Raw genomic sequence first — 24807 nt, forward strand, 5'->3', positions numbered from 1 at the left:
TTAGCACTTCTGTCTCATAGCACTGGGGTCATGAGTTCAATTCCTGACCATGGCCTTATCTGTGTGGAGTTTGTATGTTCTCCCCGTGTTTGTGTGGGTTTCCTCTGGGTGCTCCGGTTTCCTCTCACACTCCAAAAACATACTAGTTAGGTTAATTGGCTGTTATTAAAAATTGACTATAGTCTCTCTCAGTCTGTGTGTGTGTATGTTAGGGAATTTAGACTGTAAGCTCCATTCTGATTGGCTGATTGTGAATTTACCTGTGAAGCGGATCATGCATATATTATAGGATTTTGTAGGCATATTTTAGAAAACATTTTTTTGCTGATTTCATTCATACGTGAGAAAAAATATTATATCTACTGTATTATATCAAACCTAACAACAAATGTGTTTTACCTACCAAAACAGATGGTAACAAACTTTTCTTGTGCTTATGACCTGATTGTGTGTATGTGGGTGTATATATGACCAGCGTAAACCTGGCACAGATGCTGCAGGTGCAGAGCTGGACACATTGTAGATGCCTCCAACTTAGCATATGGGCATAAATACGCTATTTTTAAGGGGGAGCTTTTTTGAGGATAAACATGCATCCAACTCAGTATCAGACCTTTAAAGAGCAACTGCAGACACTGTTAGTCATTAATCTATTTCTTAGCAGCCTGCTCACGCGGATTGTCCGGGAGACTCCCGAATTTCTGGGTGTCCTCTCGGACTCTCGGGAGAGCAGGGCAACCTCCCAGATCCCAGCAAGTTCGGTAAGTTAAATGGAGGGGACATGGTTTAATGAAGCAATTCACCCATCATCGTGGCCCCGCCCCCTGCTGTTATAGGCCAAAAATGGAGATGACCGTTTAGGGGCGAGGCCAATGACACAATTCGCCAAGCCCCGCCCCCACACACCCACCTGCCCCTGGAAAAAAATTGCCAAATTTGCAAATATGATTTACCATATATATCAAAAGATGTGTATTATTATGCTGAATATTAAACCTGAAATTACTGAAGTGGTAATATTTCATTAGATATGTACAGCATGCTCTTTGTCATTCCTCCATAAGTCATCCGAATTCCAGGTATGTCTGGGAGACATACCTGGAATTCGGTAGCCTCTCGGATATTTCGGGAGTTGGCAAGTATGACATCAGGGTACCACTGAGCAATGTGTTTTACCTATATGCTTCATATCTAGAATGTACATTTTTGTTTGTGTTGTGCGTTGTTGCTCTGAGTTCACGGTAATTGTAGCTGAATCCCTAATATTAGTCTAGAGGTACATGCTTACCATAACGAAAAAATGATTATAGCTAAAAACAGTGAAATAAGATTAGTATTATATTTTAGCATACAATAGTCACTTAAAATTGAAAATGTAAAAAAACGCTAAGTATTTTTACAAAGATGTTATGTGCATTACTGCATAAATATATACTTGTGTACAAATATGTGTATCAGTACAGACACTTTGCGTGACAATTTGCAGGATTGTGGTCTGTGATAGGAATGCACGTGTCAGCAAAAGTAAAAGCATCACTTCAAAGAACTGTATATTATGGATATTTGACTACCCCTGTAGTAATGACAAATTTGACTTTTTTTCTCCTAAAATACTACACAATTTTCTATGTTTGTAATTGACACTTAATGGCTGTTAAACGTACCTTTAAAAGCTCCCATCCAGACACAGCTTGCCTGTAATGCCCCCTTTACCATACATAGCCTTTATTAGAGATATCTGTAATTTTTGTAATTCTCTTGCGGAATGTTTGCCTCATACCGCATTTGGGTGCTGAATATTGGAATTTTTCCCAGCGGACATTTAGCGTTGACCTTAATGGTTCTGTAACCCCAACAACAGAAGGAATTTACAGCGTTGTAGTCCCAGGCCTAGTAATAGAGTGTACATTCTGCGAAATGTGGGGAAAGACAAAAAAAAATTCTGAACTCTAGGATTGTATCTCTGGAAATTACCTGCTCCACTGCAAAATGTCATTTCAATTTAGCCGCAACTGCACTCATCTCTACTACAGTTGTACTGTTCCCCTGACATTACAGCTGAATTACTATCATTGTGAGAACTGGCTTTGTTTTGGCTCTGGAGACTGTCACAGACATGGCTTGTGGGAGAGTGTATTTATTTGGAAAGTTTTGGATAGTTTATTTACACTTGTGCTTTGATGTACAAGGCATATGCTGCAGTATATTATTTCACTAGCTAAGGTGAATTTGATTTAAAATGAAGTATATTCTTTAATTCTGGTCCAATTAATAAAAGTTATATTTTCAAGGACTACAACTCCCAGCATTGTTCTCTCTCTGTACTTTGTCCCATTAGCACTGGGAAATGTACAGTCACGGCCACTTTAATATATTAGTGGTTGGAGAACACATTAGTTTGCCCTATAGCCATTAGCAAAGCATGAAGGGCTCCCTGCAACTGTATCATGACAAAACCACTTGTAGCAATGATGTTGTATAAGTTTTCTCCCTTGATTTAGGTGTATGGTTGTTATGTATGCTTGGATTATGACTTGCTCTTAAATTGGGTGAAAGGTTATCATTTAGGGTTGGGTCAGATTTCGGATTAGGGCTGCAGAAGCTTTTGATTTACGATTTTTGACTTATTTTGAGTTCTGGATTAGTGTATATATGTGTGTATGCTGACATGTAATATTATGTGTCCTAGTGCCAGAGTGTCCTGCATGGGTTATCTTCTAATTATACAGTAGGGGACATTTATGAACAAATGTGTATGAGAACTGTATTTATATTAGTAGCGGACTCCCCAATGTATCTTAAAGGGGATGTGACAATTGACATTTTATTGAATTTGTATCTACTATCTATCTTCCCCTTGACTATAACTTGTATTACAGTTACACTTATGGATACCCCTGCTGACTAGTTCACGCTTCTTCTAAGCAGTCTAACCAGGTAGTGCGGTCCCTGGAGCTTGTATAGTGCCTCATACATGATATTATCACAGTGTATTTGGAAGCACTGACTAGATGGTCTCAGCAATCTACTCAGTCAGGGGAAGCCATACACAATACCAGGGCCCGATTCAGGCTGCCCTAGGCTAATACGCTCATAACGCCCCATCGCCTTTACATGCTGTAGGTAATAACAACCTTGTACTTAATTTTAAATCTGGCTTCTTTCATCCCTTCCCCACCAATGTTTGTGTCCCCCGTGTTTTCGGAACTTAGCTCCACTTGGTTCTTTGAAAGGGTCACAGTAATCTTTGTCACTGACTTAGTTTTCATTAAAATCAGAACTGTATAGTGTAATGGAGGTGTGTACAAGCGCTACTGAGGGTGAAGGTGGAGATGGGCTGTTACGCCGTCATTGGTCGCCATCCTTGTCACTCCTACTTACTTATCCTCAAGCACCCACCTGAGGGTGATACAATCTTACTATATTTTTCTAACATGTTTTATTTTTGCTTTGAATAAAACTTTTAATTGTTAAATTAATTTCAGTTTATGCCTCTCCAGCACAATTTTGCACCCTCCAAAAATGCTCTCCCCCCAAAAAAATCCTTGTGCCCTAGGCTACAGCCCAGTCAGCCTATTGGATAATAAGGCCTTGCACAGTACACAGTTCCAATACCATGGCTGGGTCTCAAGGCACTGCTGCTTTATAAGACAGTTCACTCTGGGGCTGTAGAATAAAAACTTACATAAAACTGGATCTCCTTCAATGTTTGTCAGTATGGAATGATATTCCACTCTTGATATATTTATGGTATATTAATATAGGTATATAATATGATATAATAGGTATAGGTATAGGTAAAGATATTATTCGCTGAGGATTAGTTATAGTTTTGTGTCACAAAAAAACTCGCAAACACGGCAGCAGTAGAAGTGTGTTGATAAACAAGTGTGAGAGGGAACATATGCATCTGGAAGCATTTGTGTAGTCTAGACAATGTAAAGATAGAATTCTTACAGGAGTTGGCATGAGAATGATGAATACTGAGTGTGAGAGTAGAGTGTAGAGGTGATTTCTGAAAAGTGCCACTGTAGACATGGAAGAGAATAAAGGCAAAAGTAATAGACAAAAACAAACAAGCAATTGAGAATAACTTTTCACCTTTAATGATAGGTTGTAGTGACTGATATTGTGTATGTATCAACTGTACAGTAGTACTACGGCTAACTCAAAAAGGTTTGGGTAAACATCATTGTTACATAAATGTCCTTGGCTCTTCAAATTGTTATGAAGCCGTTCACTAGGCTGTTTATGAAAAGAAATGACAGCTTAGATGCTTGCTGTACTGGTACCGTGCTCTACAACTGATATATCAGAAAGCCAAGAATGTGCCACTGTCCTTACCTTCACTTTGCTCCAGACAAGTGGCAGCTAAATACACAAGACTCTGCCCAAATCTCCTGCTGACATGAAGGCTTACATGATGTTTCTTCCACCATTTAAACATTCCAGCAACTTCCCTTCTGATATTTTTAAAGAACAGAAGAATTTACACTCTGCTATAAAACATTGGATGTTCTCTTGGAATATGTAACAATCTTATGAACTATGACTGGTTGTCAGATATAAATTCTTGTAGACAAGGTTTAGAATACACAGCTATAAATCAGCAATCCACAGAAAGCAGCAATACGCCTACTAACATTCTGTGCAGGGTAATGGTGTTATACACTTAGGAGCCACGCAGTCAGTTTGATGTTCACTGGAATTTATATATACATCATTATATACATTAGAGCCAGAAGAGGGACAGTGGGGCATAAAAGAAGGATGTTGGAATTTGAGTAATAATGAGGAGCACTTGGGTATGAAGCAGTTATGTCCATAGACCAGATGACATGGTGGAAGGGATGTAACTTTGGCTTTTGTCATTGTATTTTCTTACCATTTATTTCCAGGGTCTGATCATTAAACATTGACTTATTTGTGCAATATACTGCATCTCTAAGCTTTGTCCAGAACTGGAAACGATTCAAGTGCTGAACTAGAGTGTTCCCTCTTTACAGTATATCACACTCTCCCCCAAACTGCCACTCTCTCTTACTGCCAGTTGCCTTTGTCATTTGTATATATATATATATATATATATATATATATATATATATTAGTACTATATTAGTACTATATACTAGTATTATAATTATTATATATATATATATATATATATATATATATATATATATATATATATATATATGTTATAGGAAAACACAAATAGAACTAGAGAGCACTCAACTTGGTTTTGCTGCAAATTTCATTGTCCTGTTTGTTGGTTGGTCCGACCTATGACAGCCCTTTATATGACAATACAGATAAGCTCTATTCTTATTGCTTATTGTTATTAAAATCTTTTTGAAAGTATTCCACACATGTATGGCCACTTGTTGTAGCTTTTTCTCTGCTCTTCATAGAAATTTACTGTTTGTTCCTTGGACTCAAATCCTAATGTTGGACGACTTATAGATAAGCCTTTTGAATTGTATTAATTGTGCTCAGTTCATATAAGAACTATACACATCTTATTGGTGTTGAAAAATCAAAAATCACTGCACTATGAGCGCTCTCCTGTTTTATTTGTGCTTCCATTTCTAGATTGCTCCTTTGCTTGTTGGGGTGAGCTGGAGTAGACTTTTTACGTTGGAGCGTTGATATCAGAACGTTTCATTTTATTATATTATAAAAAATATATTTATATATATATATGTATTATATCACTCTCTTTATCATCTCATCCTTATTTCAATGTCTCTTGGAAGGAATGAGATCTGAATTTACACTCATTGTTTCAGATACACAAAGCACACAGAGGCCAGGCATACAGAAGGCCACAATTGTAGAGTAAATCTCTTATTCATTTATACAACACATATAATAATACTATTATTTATCTGACATCTTTATACATACTCATCATTCAAGTAAGTGCTTGCTGGGTTAATGTGCTGTGTAAAGCTTTACTATGTGTGGGCAAAATAAGGAAGATCATATTGAAATAATTTTAACTTCCTTTAAAGCCATTACATGCATTTATTTTATTATACAGGCTCTACCCTCAGGCGCCTAATCTGCTCCTCATCTAATTCATCAATACATGCACCCCTTTTAAACATCCACAGATCATTATATCCTATTGTGAAATTTTACATATTGTTTTCATTAAGAGACTAAAAATAATCCTCCTGTATGGCTTATACGGTGCGTTGTTTTGTGACATTTTAATACTACAATGTAAGAATACAATTAAAGATGCAAATGTTATGTCAGCTAATCATAATAATTTGTGTTCTTGGTCTAAGTCTGGCATTTGGAGACACACATTGTGACTGGTCAGTATAGTAAAAAGTGAGTACGGCTGTACATGGATGACTTTTATGTGGTGCATTTACAATAACCCTATCTAAGCTCCTGTGTTAGAAACTTACACAGCACTATATTAAACTCACTTTCTACCAGTTGTCGCCATGTGTCAGTTCTACTGAATTGCAGAGGTCCCTGACATGGGGGCCAAACAGAGGGACTAGTATGGAGAAATGGAGGTGATGGGTAACAAATACTATTTAGGTGAAGTTATACTTTAGGAGTATCACTGGGTCAATACTATAACAATAATCCTTATATACCAAGTTACATGGGATCTGTCATTGAAGTTAATACTGATAATATAATATTGATAGTATAATCATATTGGGCAAAGTTATATTAGAATAGCATAGTAGATGATTAAATGCTGCATTGGGCAGCACGGTGGCTCAGTGGTTAGCACTTCTGCCTCACAGCACTGGGGTCATGAGTTCAATTCCCGACCATGGCCTTCTCTGTGTGGAGTCTATATGTTCTCCCTGTATTTGCGTGGGTTTCCTCCGGGTGCTCCAGTTTCCTCTCACACTCCAAAAACATACTAGTAGGTTAGTTGGCTGCTATTAAAATTGACCCTAGTCTCTCGTTCTCTCTCTCTCTCTTTGTGTGTATATTAGGGAATTTAGACTGTAAGCTCCAATGGGGCAGGGACTGAATGAGTTCTCTGTACAGCGCTGCGGAATCAGTGGCGCTATGTAAATAAATGGTGTTGATGATGATGATGATGATGCATTGTTTTTTCCATTAGAGATAGTGAAGCCAAATCTTGAAGATGTGCTATAGCCATCTACAGCTATGATCTAATGCAGGGCTGGTGGCCCTAAAAGGCTTATTTGTGGCCCCCACCATTACAGATAAGCTTCCCCTCTGATTACCTCCTCTCACGCACGTATCCAAGACTTCTCCCGCGCCGCTCCCCTCCATTGGAACAAGCTCCCCCGCTCCATCAGAACTTCCCCTAATCTGTCCTCTTTCAAACGAACATTAAAAACCCACCTTTTCCTTAAAGCCTTCCAGTCTCATGCCTAATCTCCCACCGGTCGGCTACCTCTCTTTCTCATCCCTTCTTCCCTTCTCCCCCTTCCTCCCGTCTCTCCGTCTCATCCATGTGTCTGTCTGTCTTCCCCTCCCTTTAGATTGTTCGCTCCTTTGAGCAGGGCTCTCCTACCTTCTGTTTCCATCACTTTTAACTGCGCTCTCCAGCTACTCAGCTCACCTCCTCTCAGTCCCTCTGCCCTCTGTCTCCTCTCGCTTCTCTCCGCTCCCCTCAGTGACTCTCAACCTGTCATCCGTGCCCACCCTCTTGGGCCATAGTTACCTGCCTGTACTCACTTTTCCCCTCCCTCCCTCTCTTTCATGCTGTGCCTGAGCCCCCAGAGTTATAGTGCTTACTGTTACTTGTACTGTGCTGTTTCACCTTGTACTGTGCCATTGTTTGTCCTTGTACGGCGCTACGGATACTTTGTGGCGCCCTATAAATAAAAATTAATAATAATAATAATAATAATACATAGATATATTGTGTTCATACCTCCCAACATCCTAAATGAAAAATTCAGTTCTTTACCTATTCCAGCTATGTGCTGATACCTTGCTGAACTTACTCTAATTTAACCCAGTTTGCACCGTCTCTTATTGTTTTTGAAATCAGGAATATTAGGCGGCTATGCTGTATGACATGCATGTTTTGTAGTATTCAGCACACAAGTGCACAATAGAACGCTAGCGAGATAGATACATAGATAGATATTTCAATGGGATTGAAATATATGGCAGATTTATGTGTTCAAAGTTGTAACAAAAGCAATATTACCAATAAAGAGAAAGAGAATACAGATCAGGGGGTAAATGTATCAAGCTAAGAGTTTTCCGGCGGGTTTGAAAAGTGGAGATGTTGCCAATAGCAACCAATCAGATTCTAGCTATCATTTTGTAGAATGTAGTAAATAAAAGATAGCTAGAATCTGATTGGTTTTTCAAACACTACGAAAAACTCTCAGCTTGATACATTTACCCCCAGATGTTACTTTGGCTTGTGTCAATTGCTCTCTGGAAAGTGTAACACATAAGTTTTGGTCACTGACTGCCTTAGTATTGCTGGCTAACTCTGCTATTATAGCCTGCGCTCCTCTTTTAATATGAAAACAATGTTTATGAATGGAGTGTGTTTAGGGAAAGGTTGCACATGAAACCTGGGCCAACTATTGGGTATCTCAAGAGTAAGTTTGACTTGCGATTCAATGTACATCACTTACATTTTATTTACTTTGTCTGATTCTTACCATGTTTTCTTTTCTCTGGCTAGGCCTGTCCCGGGCTCTCTTTCTTCACTACTGCATCTACACAACAGACAGCGACAGCCCATGCCTGCTTCTATGCCTGGCACTTTGCCCAACCCCACCATGCCCGGATCCTCAGCCGTGTTGATGCCTGTGAGTTATTCATTTATCTACATTGTAAACAGCTGGGTCTTATAAGAATAAATTATGTGATATTTTAAAGCTGCTAATATATCATTAGCTATTTATTTCATGAATCCTATTTTTGTGTGATTTCCCTCCTGACTTTAGGTAGATAGTGCTGAGCCTACAACTTATGCAGCTGTCTCAGACAGTAGGCTCTGGTTAGCAGCAGAATATAGGAAATTAAAGTAGATCCTGTTGCATTGCTACTATACAGGAAAACACTTTGACACCCACCCAAGCCAATGGCACCAAAGGGCCACTTTACCCAGGAGTCCCACAGTTACTTACCCTACATGCAGGTCATTTGTAAGGAATTAGAAGGCTGCCTTTTCAGTTGCTGACTCACCCAGTAGATATGTAAGCCGATGTTACTATGCCCTTATGTCAGCAGCTAAGAGTGTGGAGAGCTATATTTACTGGGTATTCAAAAGTAAGATGACAGCTACCAATGTAGTTTTTTTTTGGAGAGGGATAAAGAGATATTTATTAAAGTACTAAATAAACAAATATTTAGGTAAGTCATTTTGTGCTTTAAAGACATCACTGTCACTGTCTTATGTGGGGATTATGGGGTAGATTTAGCAAAACTTCTAAAAAAGAAAAGTGGAGGTATTGCCAATAGCAACCAATCAGATTCTAGCTATCATTTAACAAGTACATTCTCCAAAATGATAACTAGAATCTGATTGGTTGCTATGGGGAACACCTCCACTTCTCCTTTTTATAAGGTTTGGTAAATCTACCCCCTATATGTTCACTTAAACATTGTTTTATTAGGGCATGTGCAAGCTATATTATTTGAAACTTGTGATATTATGCTATACTTATTTATGTATATTCAGAATTAAGTTGACTATTGTGGACTATTTGTATATGATTTATTATGTTTTATTCCCATGGCTTCAGCTCATAATGATGTCTCTGAAAATATGTATACCTGGGTGTTGGTTTCCACATGTTTGTATGCATTTGTCTATATTGTGTATAATTTTGATTAGTTTGAAAGTTAGGTCACTAGTTTTTAGATAATCAGCCTATAATGTATTTATTCTTCATCACATATGAACTATGTAGGAAGATACAAGTGAAACAGTCAGAATATACTGATTGTGTAATAAGTTATGTAGGTGTCCTCTTACAGTGATAAAACGCTGTCGCACATAACTTCCTTCTGAAAGTCAGCACCACTGCTTACAGTTTACTACACAGCAATATTAAGTTGAAAAGATGTTATTATGCACAGTGATTTTAAATATCCCTTGGCTTATTAGGAGTATTGATGTGGTGGGGAGACATCAACATACCAATTCCATTGCAACCGTGATTTATAATAAATAAAAATGAAACAAAGTAGGACCTGGCCATTGGCCATAAGAGCAGGGTGAGAGGGGTCTCTACCTGGTTCTCCCTGGTGTAGAGGGAATATCAGTACAAACACCAGAGGTAGTAAGTAATGGCACCTTCAGGGTCTTTCCCATCCTTTATGCCATAGTGTAATCAGGCTACTGTGGGGTTCTGACAAAATCTAACACAAACCATTGCCATAATGCTTCAACTCATGTGTTCCAATTCCCAGTGTGCCGCCTCCAGTACATTGTCTCTAATTAGTAACAGTGAGGTATGGTAGTCAGTGTTTTGCTGCATCTACAGTTGAAGAGCCATATTTGCAACGTGTATAAGTCTGGTCCAGAATATTTACCCCACAGATATACAATGATATGCCATGCATAATAAAAAAATGATTGACACAACAAAATGTTCAAGGCTAATTCCACCATATCATATTTTTTTTACTAACCCCCCCAATTAGCAAAACTAATTTGCATATTTCATGATGGGAGTGACTTCTTGTTCAAAATTTGACTAACGGGAACAGTTTGAAACTCAAGCGTGTGTTGGGCAGTCCTGTAGCTCTGTAGCGCAGCAGTGCTCTACCCCACTATGCAGAAATTCCAGGATGGGGTCCACACGGCTCTGGTAACGCCTGGACGTAGCAATGACTTCTTTGGTAACACTGCCATGGAACAGACAGCTATTGGTGCAAAAAGCAAACGACAAAGGGACAGTAACCCTAATTCCTGCTGGAATAGGAAGAAACAGAATAGAGGGAAATGGAAGACACATACTACACATATATAAATATATACAGATGTAGACAAAACATAAGCCCTATACCAATACAACATAAGTATGCTTTATCACTGAAGAAAGTTATTAAACACTGTAACATCGGATCTAACACTGGTTATTTACTGCTTATTCCTTTTAAATTCCTTGAGTGCCACTTCCATTTTGCACCCATCGATTCACCATATTTGGGAAGGCAGCAAGGTCAGTAATATTCGGGTACATGTGAATGCCAGGCCTTGCATAGCTTACATATATGTTGATATGTTGGTATCATTGATCCACAAGAATAATTTTTTTTCCAAATCTTTAAGCCCTGATAGCGCTGTACATCTGCTTTGTCTTTATGGATGTCATCATCATCAACATTTATTTATATAGCACCAGCAGATTCCGTAGCGCTACAATTGGGAACAAACAGTAATAAAACAATACTGGGTAACACAGACAGACAGAGAGGTAAGAGGGCCCTGGCCGCAAGCTTACAATCTATGTCCTATACTGATTCTCATTCAGCTCCTGTCCTGTACAATAGAGAGTGCTCACCCTGTATATTTTGTTAAAGATGAGATGTATATAGATATTTTTGTACACTATAACTATAAGTGCGTAAGGTGGAATAAGATTCTGAGTCATGTCAAAATTCCTGGACAGTTATGGAAAGAGTGTCATTTAGGACATGCAGTTATGAATGAGCTGCCCCCAGGGAATATGGCCTGCAGTGCCCTGGATTGGTCTACTCTTCCCTTCATCTCTCTTAGCTACTTACTCTCTTTGTAAACATCTGTGTATGGAAAGAATTCAAAACACAGGTAACTCATGTCTAAACGTGCTCGCGTGATTTCTAGACACACGTCAAGGTTCAGGTTTGGGACACAGTTAAATGTTCTATCTGTATTAGTGCAGAAACAGCAAAGTTTAAATCAAAGTATATGTAAAATGAAGGTATGTTGAACATATTCCATAAGGTCTTCAGGACTAATATGTGGCCCAAACAAGTACAAACAATAAGAAAGCTATCCTTGAACTTAATTTACTTTCCTCATCTGACTCAGGTTTTCCACAAATTGTGTCAGTGGAAGACTACACTAGTATATAAATGCATGATATGTTGTCTTTACGAATCATGTTGTTCTAAATTATATTAACTTTATGGTCAGATTTTTTTGCTGTGTGCTGGTTAGACGTGAATAATTATCTTACTGGTTAGGATATTGGAATTTTATATTGGGGTTTTTTCTTTATGTGACTGAGCTTTAGTGTTAGGATTTTTAAGTCGTCCTTTATTCTTAGTATTGTGTAGACTAAATTAGTTTATGACAATTATAATTTGAATTCCCCATAAATGTGTCCTAAAGTTTGTTCCCCTATTTCTATAGTTTTTTCTTCCACTTTTATTTCTACTTTTGTAGTTGTTATTTGCTTACTATAGTATCCCCTAGTAGGACATAACAGACTGGATAGGCACTATATCAATGTACGTATGTTCTTATACAACCAGAATGTTTTTGGTGCTGTTGTAGCTGAAGTCAACATATAACATGTTTTTTGTTGGTTGTGCCTTTTTTTTATCCACTGAAAAGCTAATCTGTGTTGCTTTATAACCAATAGTGTCAGTCCTGCAGGGTAAACACCTGTATGTGCTGCTCAATCTTCTATTGAACTCTGTGCAGCTGTGATCGTGCAATCAGGGAATGCTAATAAAGCTCTGTGGCCATTTCTCTGGTTTGTCGTTTTTGTTTTGTTAAAAAGTAAAGTTGATGGAGCTTTTCTTTCCTCATCCATCAGGAGCAATGAGAGATATGTCCCACAGCTTGCAGTCTCCATCAAATGTGTGTGACATTACTGGCTTGTATCCATTTATCTATGCAGAGCTCAAGGGCAAACACAGGATTCTTAGAAGGGAAGGGGTGGGGGTGTTCCAAATGTTGGATTTGAACAAAGCAACAAAAAAATTATTGCATACAGTAAGCATACAACTTTATTGTAGTCAAATTATTTTACTGTAAATAAGTATGGTTGAGTCACAAAGTGTTGCTTATTCACACAATAACAACATTGAAACTAACAGTATATTTAAAAAAAAATGACACAACAACTTACTTGACAGTGCTACAGTTACACAAACACACGCTGACCTTAAGGCTGTTAGCTGTTTGTGTTCCAGCGCTGTCACCAGACCCGCTTCCTTCTTCTAGGCTTACTCTGCAGTCTGCTCCAGCTGTATTCTCTCCACCTGCTCACTTAGAGATGTGTTTATCAAACCCTAATTGCTATCGATATTGCTATCTTAGGATGGTGATCGTTAGGGGGCTGCAATGGATAAAAAAAAGTCTTTATTATTAAATACCAGGATACTGTGATATCCTCTATATAGCCACACTCAAACTCAGTCAGGTAAGTAACAGGAAGTCATCCTGAATTTAATGGAGGTGGTATTAGATGACATAGCATAGCAGAAGCAAATGATCAGGGAATACATCTCAATGTGCAGGGACCTCTTGAACGTCAGGGACAGCAGCCCACTCCTGTGATCGGCCATCCTAAGTTCACACAGGTGGGCTGCAGCGCCTCAGCATTAAAGAGTCCCCCTGCACAGTGTGGATTCATGCCCTTATCTCACCTCACTTCATACATCCCCAAGATCAATTCAGGACTCTATATCACGTCACTTCATACACCCCCAAGATCAATTCAGGACTCTCTATCACGTCACTTCACACACCCCCAAGATCAATTCAATACCTGGTCCAACGTCACTTCTCACACCCCCAAGATCAATTCACGATCCTCTCCCACATCACTTCACCCCCCCCCCCCCAGATCAATTCAGGACCCTCTACCACTTCACTTCACAAGATCAATTCACGATCCTCTCCCACATCACTTCACCCCCCCAAAGATCAATTCAGGACCCTCTACCACTTCACTTCCCAAGATCAGTTCACGATCATCTCCCACATCACTTTACACACCCCCAAGAACAATTCAGGACCCTCTACCACGTCACTTCACACACCCCCAAATGAGTTCAGGATCCTCTCTCACGTCACTTCACACCACCCCAAAATCAATTCATAACCTGGTCCCACGTCATTTCAAACACCCCTAAGATCAATTCAGGACCCTCCACCGTGTCAGACAGACACATAAAGGTTTACATACACATAGACACTCAGAGTCACACACACACAGGTTCATACGCACAGGGTCACACACACATATGGTCACACATACACACAGGTTCCCAACAAACCGCTCCTCTCTTTAGTACACCCCTGGAAAGTTACATGTGCATCTGGTCAGGCCAATCAGAGTAGCTAGAGCAGTTCTAGGACAGACAGCCAATCCTCAGATCCTGCAGATGTGAACTTGCCAGTGATGTCAGGTTCACTAGCCAGTGCACATCTTCAAGCTTCTAATGATCGACTTCCCATTGCTGTTCTATATTCTAATTGCAGCTACTGTCATTGACCCAAACAGCCACAGTTAGTCCCTGCCCAAGTACAGGTGGATGATTTCTGGCCAGTGGGAAGCCCCACGCCTAGAGTTGTTTGCAAACCAGTAAATAAGTCAAACCAATCACTAAACCAATCCCAGTGCTATCACTATACAGCTTCTGAGCATTGCACCGTCTCCCTTTATTTATTCCTCGGTGATGCAAGCTACATTCACCCAGTGCACAGTACCACACAAGTCAGCTGTCAGCAAGGGGATGAGACTGATATCACACTGGATACATTTAGCTACTTATAAATCTATCACTTACTGCAAGTTCCTGTAAATCTTTATCCAGTCTCATTATTGTTTCAGACAGAGAAAATACTCAGTTAACTTAATAAGATTTTGTTTCTGTGTGTCTAGTTATTGCCTACTAACTAGTGTCACGTATTGATTATGCACTTTAAACACTAAGGTGTTGAGTGGTGTAGGATTGGAAACCATTGTGTATAAGTGATAATTAGAAATTCATTTTGGCCTAGAACAGTCTAAATTGTAAATAAGTCCCTGGTTATGGATGTATGCTATATGATTCTAATTATTGGCTCAGTTATTTACATATATTAATATGAGCTTGTGGCTTATGCATGATTATATATGTGATATATGGAAGCAGGTTTGTTCATCATAGAAAGTAAAATATTGATTTTAGAAGCAGAAATGATAGGAAATCCACTCCTCAGAAGAAACACTGACTGAGATTAGGTAGTCCTGGCTCTTTGTAAAATCATTTATTTGGTATTATGAAATTATTCATTGTATGTGAGACAACATACATGTTTTCTCGTGACAGCACATTTGTTAAATATGTGCCTTAAAATAAGATTAACTAAGATGTCTATAACAAGAATAAACATATATTATTAGATCAGATTAATTAATTACCATCATGCGGTAATAATAAATTAAATTAAACACAATTGCAGTGAGTAGTTTTATGATTCACACAGCTGGTAAAACCCACTGTATATAGTGTTATAGCATTTTATCTATAGTTTACACAAACATAGTCAGTGAGGTTTTTTTCATGCTTTTGTATCCCATTCTGTATCAGTTTAGGTGTGTTCTGTTATACTGTACCTGCCAGTATGCAGTCTATACCATACTTGTCTACTTTCGGCAAGTGTAGTCCGGGAGAGGGGCGTGGCTAGAGGACAGGAGGGGGTGGGGCGTGGCCAAATGTGTCATTTTGGACCCGCCTCCACAACGGGAAATGCTGTTTTGTAGTGGGGGGGGGGTGTGGCAAAATGACGCAATTCACCTCTAATCGCATCGTTTAGGCTAGGCAGTTGCAGGATGCGGGAGACTTGCCTGCTCTCCCGGGAGTCCATGAGACCGACCCGAATTTTTAGAGTCTCCCAGACATTCTGGGAGAGTTGGCAAGTATGGTCTAAGCCTCACCTTAGTTATGTTCTTTTGTGTTATTAAATAACCTGTAAGAGTGTAGAAATGACCTATGGGCTTTGGTTGGGAAGAGAAAAGTATCACAATGCAGACAGCAGTCATAATTTAGCCCACAAAGGGCTATGAACTGCCCACTCAGCTCTACCTGTCCTTTGCAACTTTCCTGACTAACTGGTACATGTTGTTTCGCTCTAATATCAAATATACAAAACATAGTCGGAAACCAAAACATTTTAATCGTTATATTCTATCAAAAGGAGCAGGTCTTAAGTGCTTTTTCATATAACAGCAGCTTGTATTTGATCTTGTTTTAATGAACACATATATCGTGTCCTGTGTTCATTTTACTGATTAACATGGAACCATCCTTTGTCTGGTCAATTTTAAGTAATAGCCTTTTGTGGTATAGAAATCATTTTTGGAATGCATACTGGAAATGGGAAACATATCATGTCGTGTTCTGAGAGAGCTCATTTTTCTTTTTTTTTTTTTTAACATTCTCCTCCTCCCTTCTGCTTTTTGCACTTAGAAAAAAATGTCAGGATTTTCGTTTCTAAAAACCACAAAAGAGATCAGCACTAAGATGACCTCTATTGGAGCGATCAAATTCCACTATGCAGATGTATGTCCCCCTAGAGCTAGCTGACACGCCTGATTCACAAGGCATGACAATTTACCAACACCCAGATTATGTAATCACGCACCATGACTGCAAAAACCCCACAAATAAAGTAGGAAAAGGTTTACAAGTATATATACGATAGCATAGAAAAGAGTCCTCATCAGTTGAGATCAGTTGAACAGCTGAGAACACAAGATACAAAGGTTTGTACATTTAAAAGCTTTTAGCACCAAAGTTGTCCGCTGATAAGAATGAGTTTATTTTATACTGCCATATTGATGGCTATTTTTGATAAATATGGTAAAGAAAAATCAGACTACTTGTCACTTTAGCTAGCCAAGGAGACCAGAAATATGATCTCCTCTGCTTCTCCCCGGAGACCCCCCTCTAGTAACATGCTGGCAGCACTTACCAGTCTGTAATGTTCAGATGTATCACAAACCTTCACATTCTGATTACTTTGCAGACAATATACCATTTACATCCTTGGGAAATTGCCATAAATTTCCATGCTGTTTTAACACATGCTTTTAAAGCTGCAATATTTTCTAAAATAATAAATATATATTGTTTATACAGAATACTAAATTCTCTCTATATATTTTTTAGATTTATTGTCATATTTTAGTTTGAGTACCGCTTTTCAGTTCTTCTACACTTGCCAACAGTTTCTGATTTACAGAGCCAATCCAAGTTAATCTGTTCTTTCTCTATATATGATAACATTTAAGGTAAGTATACAATAGAATTGTAAAGGTAGCCCTGTCCAAATTAGCTTGCAATGTAAGAGATGTGAGGTGCACTTGATACTAGAGGCTAGTAAATATATTGATTATGAAAGAGAGGACAGGTGTCTTTGTAAAGGTACCTTTAGACATTTTAAAGTGTCTGACACAGAGGGGTAGGGAGCTCCTTAGATGGGAAGTCCTGCTGCAGTATGTGTAATGAGGTTTTGAAATAGGAAGACATATCTTTTGTTCATGTTATGTTGAAGGGTCTGTGTAACGTGATGATATACCTGTTGAGAGTTTAGTGGTTCTTTAAGATTGTTTTTATATGTTCCTGGTTCATTTCATCCAGGTTACACATGTGACATAGTAACCTAAACTGAAAAACTCAATAGTTCATTCAGGGCCGGATTAAGGGAATGGAGGCCCCTGGGCTAAGGGCGCCTCCATTCCCCCGTGAGGCCCCCAATGTGAGCCACCCGCCGCCCCCCCCCCCCCCGTACCCCGTGAGGGCCCCCCCCCAAGCGCTTACCTGTCACTGTAGTCCTCCGTCCCCGGAAAAGCTCCTTACTGAGGAGATCTCGCGAGAGTTCACTCGTGAGATCTCCTCAGTAAGCAGATTACTGAGCGCCGGGGACGGAGGACTACAGTGACAGTGCTCAGCAGCATTGATTGGGCTGGGAGCGCCCCCGCCCCCGGACCGATCAATAATGCTGCTGGGGACTTTGAAGGGCCCAGTTAGACCTCGGGTTAATCCGGCCCTGAGTTCACTTCAAGGGCTCTCAATTGTTGCCCCTTTTTGGGGATGGATTTTATGGAGAACACTAGATTAGTAAAAATGAGTTCTACTAAGTCAAAGGGATTTTGACTTCAGATGGCCACACATGGACCTGTCCTGCCACTCGTACTAAGTGCAGATGACAATGTTCAATTTGGCCACAAACTTGGCTGAGCAACTGGTTTATTTCCAGCATCACTTGGGCCTGTTAGTCCCTGATAGGACTTACCAACATATCACAGCGTGTGTGGCCTGCAAAAAACACCTAAACTTAAATAGAAATATATTTACTAACTGTTGCTAGTGGCCACCATTAAGAACCATTGTAAGCTACTTCCCTGATACACCTACAATTATAGACACTCATCTACCCTCTGCTACCTGCCCATAGTGTGACCCAGAAGAATCTACATTTCTTCAGGCTCAGTGTGGCCATTAGAGACCTTGCAGATGGACACTTACATTAACCGATTGGAATTAGCGCTGTGTACACCTTTATGCGTTCTCTATCTCTATCCTCTAATATGTTTCAGTTAGGAGAGATTAAGTGCCCCCTTCCCAACACCTGATGGGTGATCTGAGGTTACCAGGTAATCCACTAGTGAGGCTTAGCTGGCACTTTAATATACTTCTCACAAGAGAAGATGGTTTTTTTTATTTTGTATTTAGATTACAATTTGGATGGTCTGTTGATTGCTTTAGTTTGGTCATGTATTGACACAAAAATACCATCAACCTTTATCAACATCTGATCAGAGAATGCAGTTGGATAATGACCACAAACTGAGTGTACGGTGATTTTCCAACCACACTTTGTTACTGTTATTTGTACACTTATATCTCTATCTGCTCCTGTCAGTTTTGATATTTCCTAACTTTTGAGAACATCAGGGAGACTTCATACTAGTTTTTCCTATACTCGGGGTATACATACACAACTGGCCCTTTAGACTGAGCAAGAAAATCCCACCCATATTGGACATAAATCCAGCTGCTTATCGCTCAGATTGTGTTGTCAAATTTGTCATTGTGCCACAATTTCCTCTCCCAATCTGTTGCCTTTAGCTCCATCTGTATTTTCCATGTCACTCCCTCTTCTTCATATACTGTATGATATTGAAAGCGGCAAACAAAAATGTATATTGCATATACTGTGCAATATCAGATGCTTCAAAGGATATAGAAGTATAATTAGTTAGTGACATCTAGTTTGCCTTGCGATGCTGAATGCCTATGATTTGGCAGTGATACACTAGTTTACGAAACTGCTTGTGTAAAATGCTTTATGCATTTTTCATGTGTTTTCATTTAAAGGGAAGATAAGCTTGCTGGAATAAGCGTCTGTGTGCCGCAGGCTGTCTTAATATGGTTTCTGTGGGTGTATGTCACAGTGTTTCTCATATCCCACACAGATGGAAAGACAGATGTCAATGAACTCCAATATCATGGGGATGCAGGGTCCCAACCTAAGCAACCCTTGTGCTTCACCTCAAGGCCCTCCAATGCACTCAGATGCCAAAATGGTAAGAACACACAAAGCTGTTTCCATGTATGTAGATCAGAGTGTTTGAAATGTAGACCTGGCAATTCTGTTTACAGACTTATGTAGTAATAACAATGCATGCTGCTCTTGTATAGAAACCAAGTGCACATTGACTTGTTTCTTATGCTGATGTGACCTTAGTTGAAAATCCCAACACGCTTTAGTGTGATTTCCCTTTAAGGAACTTGTACTATATATAACCATATGTGGTCTTTGGCAGTCTGGTTGGTAGACACTTTGACCTGTAGATTTGTCGACAGCATCATCCTTATACAGTAAAGTATTGATTGATTGATTGATTTGTATTTGTTTTGGTATACAGTCCCTGCTTCTCAGGATATATTTATCTCTCCCAATAAGGGCACAGCAATACTATTTTGTATCATCATATTGTTTGTTCATAGTAGAAAGTGGCCACTTTAGACTGAGATCCATAGTCAAAAGCACATTTTGTTCTGTCAACTTATTTGTGATATCTTAAAGTATAATGAAAGGTCATGGGGTTCTGGATTGCTCTTTTATTTATTTATAATATATATGTGATGCTGATATATGTATATAAACATCAGTAATTGATATAATAATATTACTAGTAACCTTGGAAATACATGGTCTGTATAAAAGCTCACTTTATATGGTCATAGAACTTTAGAACTCACTGATGACATAATATTCTTGTAATTTAGAGTACTGTATAATATATACTGTGCTATGCTCTCCCAGCTTCTTACAAACAACACAGTTCTTCTGCCTCATTAGAGCAAATGAGGATATGGATGAAGCCAGTTTATAGAGAAAACAGTCGTAAGCTCTAATGAGCAGGGCCCTCTTTCCTTGTGTGCTCCTTCTACTGTTCCTTCACCCTCTGTACCTCTTGGCCTGCTTCCCTAGCCCTGTTTCCCCTGTTTTCTTAAGCTTTGGCCTTTTTCTCGCTGATTTCTACCATCCCTTTCACTATCTGTCCCAGACTTAATCTGATTTGCTTTACCCTGTCACCTGTGTTTGTATATATTTTTTGTATCATGTTGTGTCTTGGTTCTGTTTTCTGTATATGTAATGTACGGCGCTGCGGACCCTTTGTGGCGCATTATAAGTCAAAGATAATAATAATAATAAGAATAATAAGAATAAGAATAATAAAAACAGTCTAAATAAAGTACAATATGGAAAGTGAGTTGAGCATACAGTGAGGATTGTTTACCTAATACTGCAAAACACTTGTATCGGTGCCCCACTATGATCCATCCAATGCACTTTAAGGTGCATGCCTCCTCTCTGCACTTAGGGACAAACTAAATGTGCATCTCAATGTGCGGTGGGGAGTGGGGGATCATTAGCAGGCGCCCTATACTGATATGAGTGGGGCTGGGTTACACTACAGCAGGGTGACCCCATGCTCATCTTTTTCTAATAAGGTCGAATCCAGCCAAGGCTGTCTAGCACTGGGTCTGGTTGAGGATGTACAAGTAGTAAATGCTGCATGGGAACTGCTTTGTCTCATTAAAGTTAAAGAATTAAACCCAATCTCTTGCAATTCTGAGGTGGTACAGAATTCAAGTATTTTTTTTTTTGGAGGAGTTATGCCAGTGCATGATGATGAACGACTATGTTAAAGTGCTTTTTCCCCCCCTTTATGTCATCACAATAATCACACTGCACTGCAGAACAAGGTTTTAGCACTGCTGAGCAAAACATGATGCATAGTTGCACCCACTTTGTACTTGGCTAGGAAGGCCTTTACTGTGCAAACTTCACTCTGGCCTAAATGGAGTCATCTGGAGCTGTAAATTTATGCACCCTGGCAAAAATAGATGGGCATTTGCGCAAATCTAAGCACAGAGTGGGTTTAAAGCTCTATTTACCCTTCAGAACGGATATTTAGCACTTTGTAAATGACCTTCATAGTGCGCTCAATTGCAGACTCTCTCCTGAGCGAACAGTGCCCATGGCACTATATAATTAACAAGTTAACCCGTGCATGATACTCATGCATTCTAGTCAAATCAAGCTACTTAAGGTGTTAAAAAGGTTCTTGTCATGCATTTGGGCCTAGCCCAGGCCTCCTCAGGGGAAGAGCATTACTTCCCGAAGCAAGCGCCCTTTTTTAACGTGGTTTTGTCCACATGTCACCACCTCATCATTTTTCTCCATCACCTCATCCTTCATCTTCATCGCCACATCCTTCATCAAGTTACTTAAGGTGTTAAAAACTCCCCACCCCCGGCAACCACCAACCACTCCCAACTGTCACTTCTCCTTCAAGAAATATATAGGTCAGTGTATAACTCTGCCCAGCAGGTGGCGCTGCAGCTTTGTTGGTTGTTTTTTTCACACACGCCACTAGGCATTTATATAATTAATAATTAAAATCATTCCCCAACCTCGTGACAACTTTTTTTAATGGTACATTATAAATACTTATTGTGAAGGGTTTGGGCAAAGAGATTTACAAAACTACACCGCATTGTGAATCTAATTTTGGCTACATATTTGCAAATGTAATCAGGCCAAACAAACAAGTCTTGGGCCAGTTTGGCCACAGAGATTTGCTCATCTGACAATTGAGCTGAACAACTGACCAATCAAATGTAGTTGATTAGATGTTGATTGCTTTTGTGGTCTACATGAGGTTTATTATGCCCATTATGTCAGTTTAGTCAGAAACAAATACATTGGCCTACTCACCATAGGTGGTATGGTGCATGTACACAATATGTAGGCTAATGTAGCTTGGCACATACATAGGGGCCAGCTCTGTGGGTGCTGTTGGTGTTTGCGCACCCCAAGTGATTGTGCTGCCACTAATCATGCAATATATGGTTTGTGCCAGAGATAAAGTTATTTATAAATAACATACATTGTCTCTAGAACATGACAGGCCATAACAGTGTCTATTTTATTTCACTTGTAACATTTCTCTAAAATCAGTTTTTCTCTGCACAATATTACATTGAAAAATAATTCGCAAAAATATTCCACAATTGGGAGAACATAGCTAAATACAAACATTTGGAAAATGATTCCGAGACATTTGATTTTAATTTTGAGAATTAAACTTGTTTTGTTTTGGGGCAGCTTGGAGTAGAGACTGAGAGTAAAGCATGCCGTTTGTTTCCATGGCTGTATTTGTATACTGAGGAATTGTTGAAAGGTTGTCAGCAGTAATCAGTGCGCAGTTTGGAAGGTAAAAGTGCAGCCTTTTGTGTAGAACTCACAATTGTAACTACTCGGGAAAGATGTCATAAACAGATGTGCATATTATTTGCAGTATTCTACTCAGCATGGGCCAGGGAGAAATATTTTTGTATTGTCATAGAAATTCTGTGACTGCCTCCAACAGATGTGGTAGTCTAATTGATAAATTATTGTTGTTGTTACTAATGACAGTAATCGTAGTAATTGCATTTTAAGACGTTATTTAAGGTCATCATATTAATGGTATTTTCCACCCTCAGATGAATTTAGCATGTTTGCTTGTACATTCCCTCCTGTAACTTTTATTAAACACACTGTTTTTTGTTTCTGGCTTTCTATGAGCTTTTCAGCCATATATTTATATCATCAGCCAGGGATGTTTATTTTTTCTTTGTCCTGACATTGAAACAGCTCTGCTCTAAGCATTGGATGCAATTATTTCTAATTTTATAGGAACTTTGTATCATATCCCAGTAGTGAAAATAAATAACTCTTCCTGAAGATATAAAGAACTGGTTGAAAAGCACAGAAGAAAGCAACAAAGTAAAAGCTAATTATTTACCTAATTTATCAATCTGTGAAGAGGTTAAAATCAACATTAATTAGTAACAAGGCTATTTATGGTTATAGGACCACAGCAGATATTGCCAAAATCTGCTTCAGTCCCAGCTTCATGATTCGCAAATCCAGTCACCATAGGTGTCTAAGGGGACTGTCATTATGCACTATTTATTAAGCTCCAAAATTCAGAGCTTGACCCTTGACACATTGCAGTCTATGGGGAGAGCATCGCAGGAGAGGGATGTTTGGATCCCTCCCCTAAAGGCTTCATGCTGCCCCCATTGCAAATTCTGCCTGGTCGTAGGAACCTGTAAGTAATTATTATTAGTATTATGTAGCATTTTGTATATTAAATTACATTTTAATAAGTCATCTATTATTGGAGACCGTTTAGTTCTCTTTGGGGAAAAAAATTCTCTTGTACCTCTTACCTTCAAATTGTTATTTGATCTAGATCCTTATGGATAAACTTTTCCACTAACACCCAAAAGTGTCTAAGGGGTTTATTTACTAAACTGCGGGTTTGAAAAACTGAAAATGTTGCCTACAGTAACGAATCAGATTCTAGCTGTCATTTATTTAGTACATTCTACAAATGACAGCTACAATTTAAATGGTTGCTATAGGCAACATCTCCAGTTTTTCAAACTCACAGTTTAGTAAATATACCCCTAAGTCACTTATATTCAATATAATAGATTGTACCATTGAAATGATTATTATACAGGGAGATAAAACATCTTTGTTATAATTACAAGATCACCTGGGCAGCTGAGTGATGCTGGCTATACTGGCTGGCAGTGGTAAGTGCAGTGCAGGGTTCCTCTGTGCATGTTCTTGTGGACACCTCCAGGTATTGCCATCCTGAGGTGACATTAGCATTCAGAGAACAGTGAGGGCTCTTTAGTATTGGTATGGTGAGAGGTCCAGCTGTACACAAACATAGTTTAGAAAATGGAGAGCACAGCATGCATGGTCTGTAAGAGAAAGCATTCCTTATTGCAGATGTCACAACTATATGTAGGAGGGTTCAGGTTAGACACACACAGTGAGTATGGCCAAAAGTATTATGGGAATGGTCAGGAGTGTGGTAACTGCAGTTCAATGCAAAAAAAAAAAAATTATCATTCAAACATAGGTCTCAAAAATCCAAAGGCTGAATATAGGAAAAATGGCAACTACTAAGGAGCAAAGGGCTCTAGGAGCCACAGTTTCAGGAGGATGTATCTCCAGAAGGACATAAATAAATGAGAGCTTGTGTGAAGAAGGGCTATTAAAGTGGTACATGGTCTACATCACAACTTACCAGGAAAGACAAAAGGACTTCAACATGCATAACCTGGAGAAGAGAAGTGAGAGGGGAACTAAATAGGAGATTGTAATAAGTGACAAGTGAAATGCATTCTATAGATAAAAAGATGTAATAGTACAAAAGGACATGAATGTCATTGTTCTTATCGTAGGCTGAGTACGGTAACGATACCTTCATGTAATTACAAGACAATTAGACGTGGATGCATCCCCAG

General features: G+C 39.1%; 1 protein-coding gene across 5 annotated transcripts in view; it reads left to right on the top strand.

Annotated features, from left to right (window-relative positions):
* CREB5 (cAMP responsive element binding protein 5) overlaps positions 1-24807 on the top strand; it is a 390366-nt gene that overhangs the window by 298610 nt on the left and 66949 nt on the right. For 4 of the 5 annotated variants that reach the window (XM_075212282.1, XM_075212280.1, XM_075212283.1 and 1 more), the window contains 2 exons: positions 8663-8789; positions 19395-19505. In XM_075212282.1, coding sequence (XP_075068383.1) covers positions 8663-8789; positions 19395-19505 — 238 coding nt within the window. The remainder of the gene's footprint in view (positions 1-8662; positions 8790-19394; positions 19506-24807) is intronic. The other variant, XM_075212281.1, reaches the window with a different exon arrangement.

This window comes from Mixophyes fleayi, chromosome 5, assembly GCF_038048845.1.
Source record: "Mixophyes fleayi isolate aMixFle1 chromosome 5, aMixFle1.hap1, whole genome shotgun sequence".
Lineage (NCBI taxonomy): Eukaryota > Metazoa > Chordata > Amphibia > Anura > Limnodynastidae > Mixophyes > Mixophyes fleayi.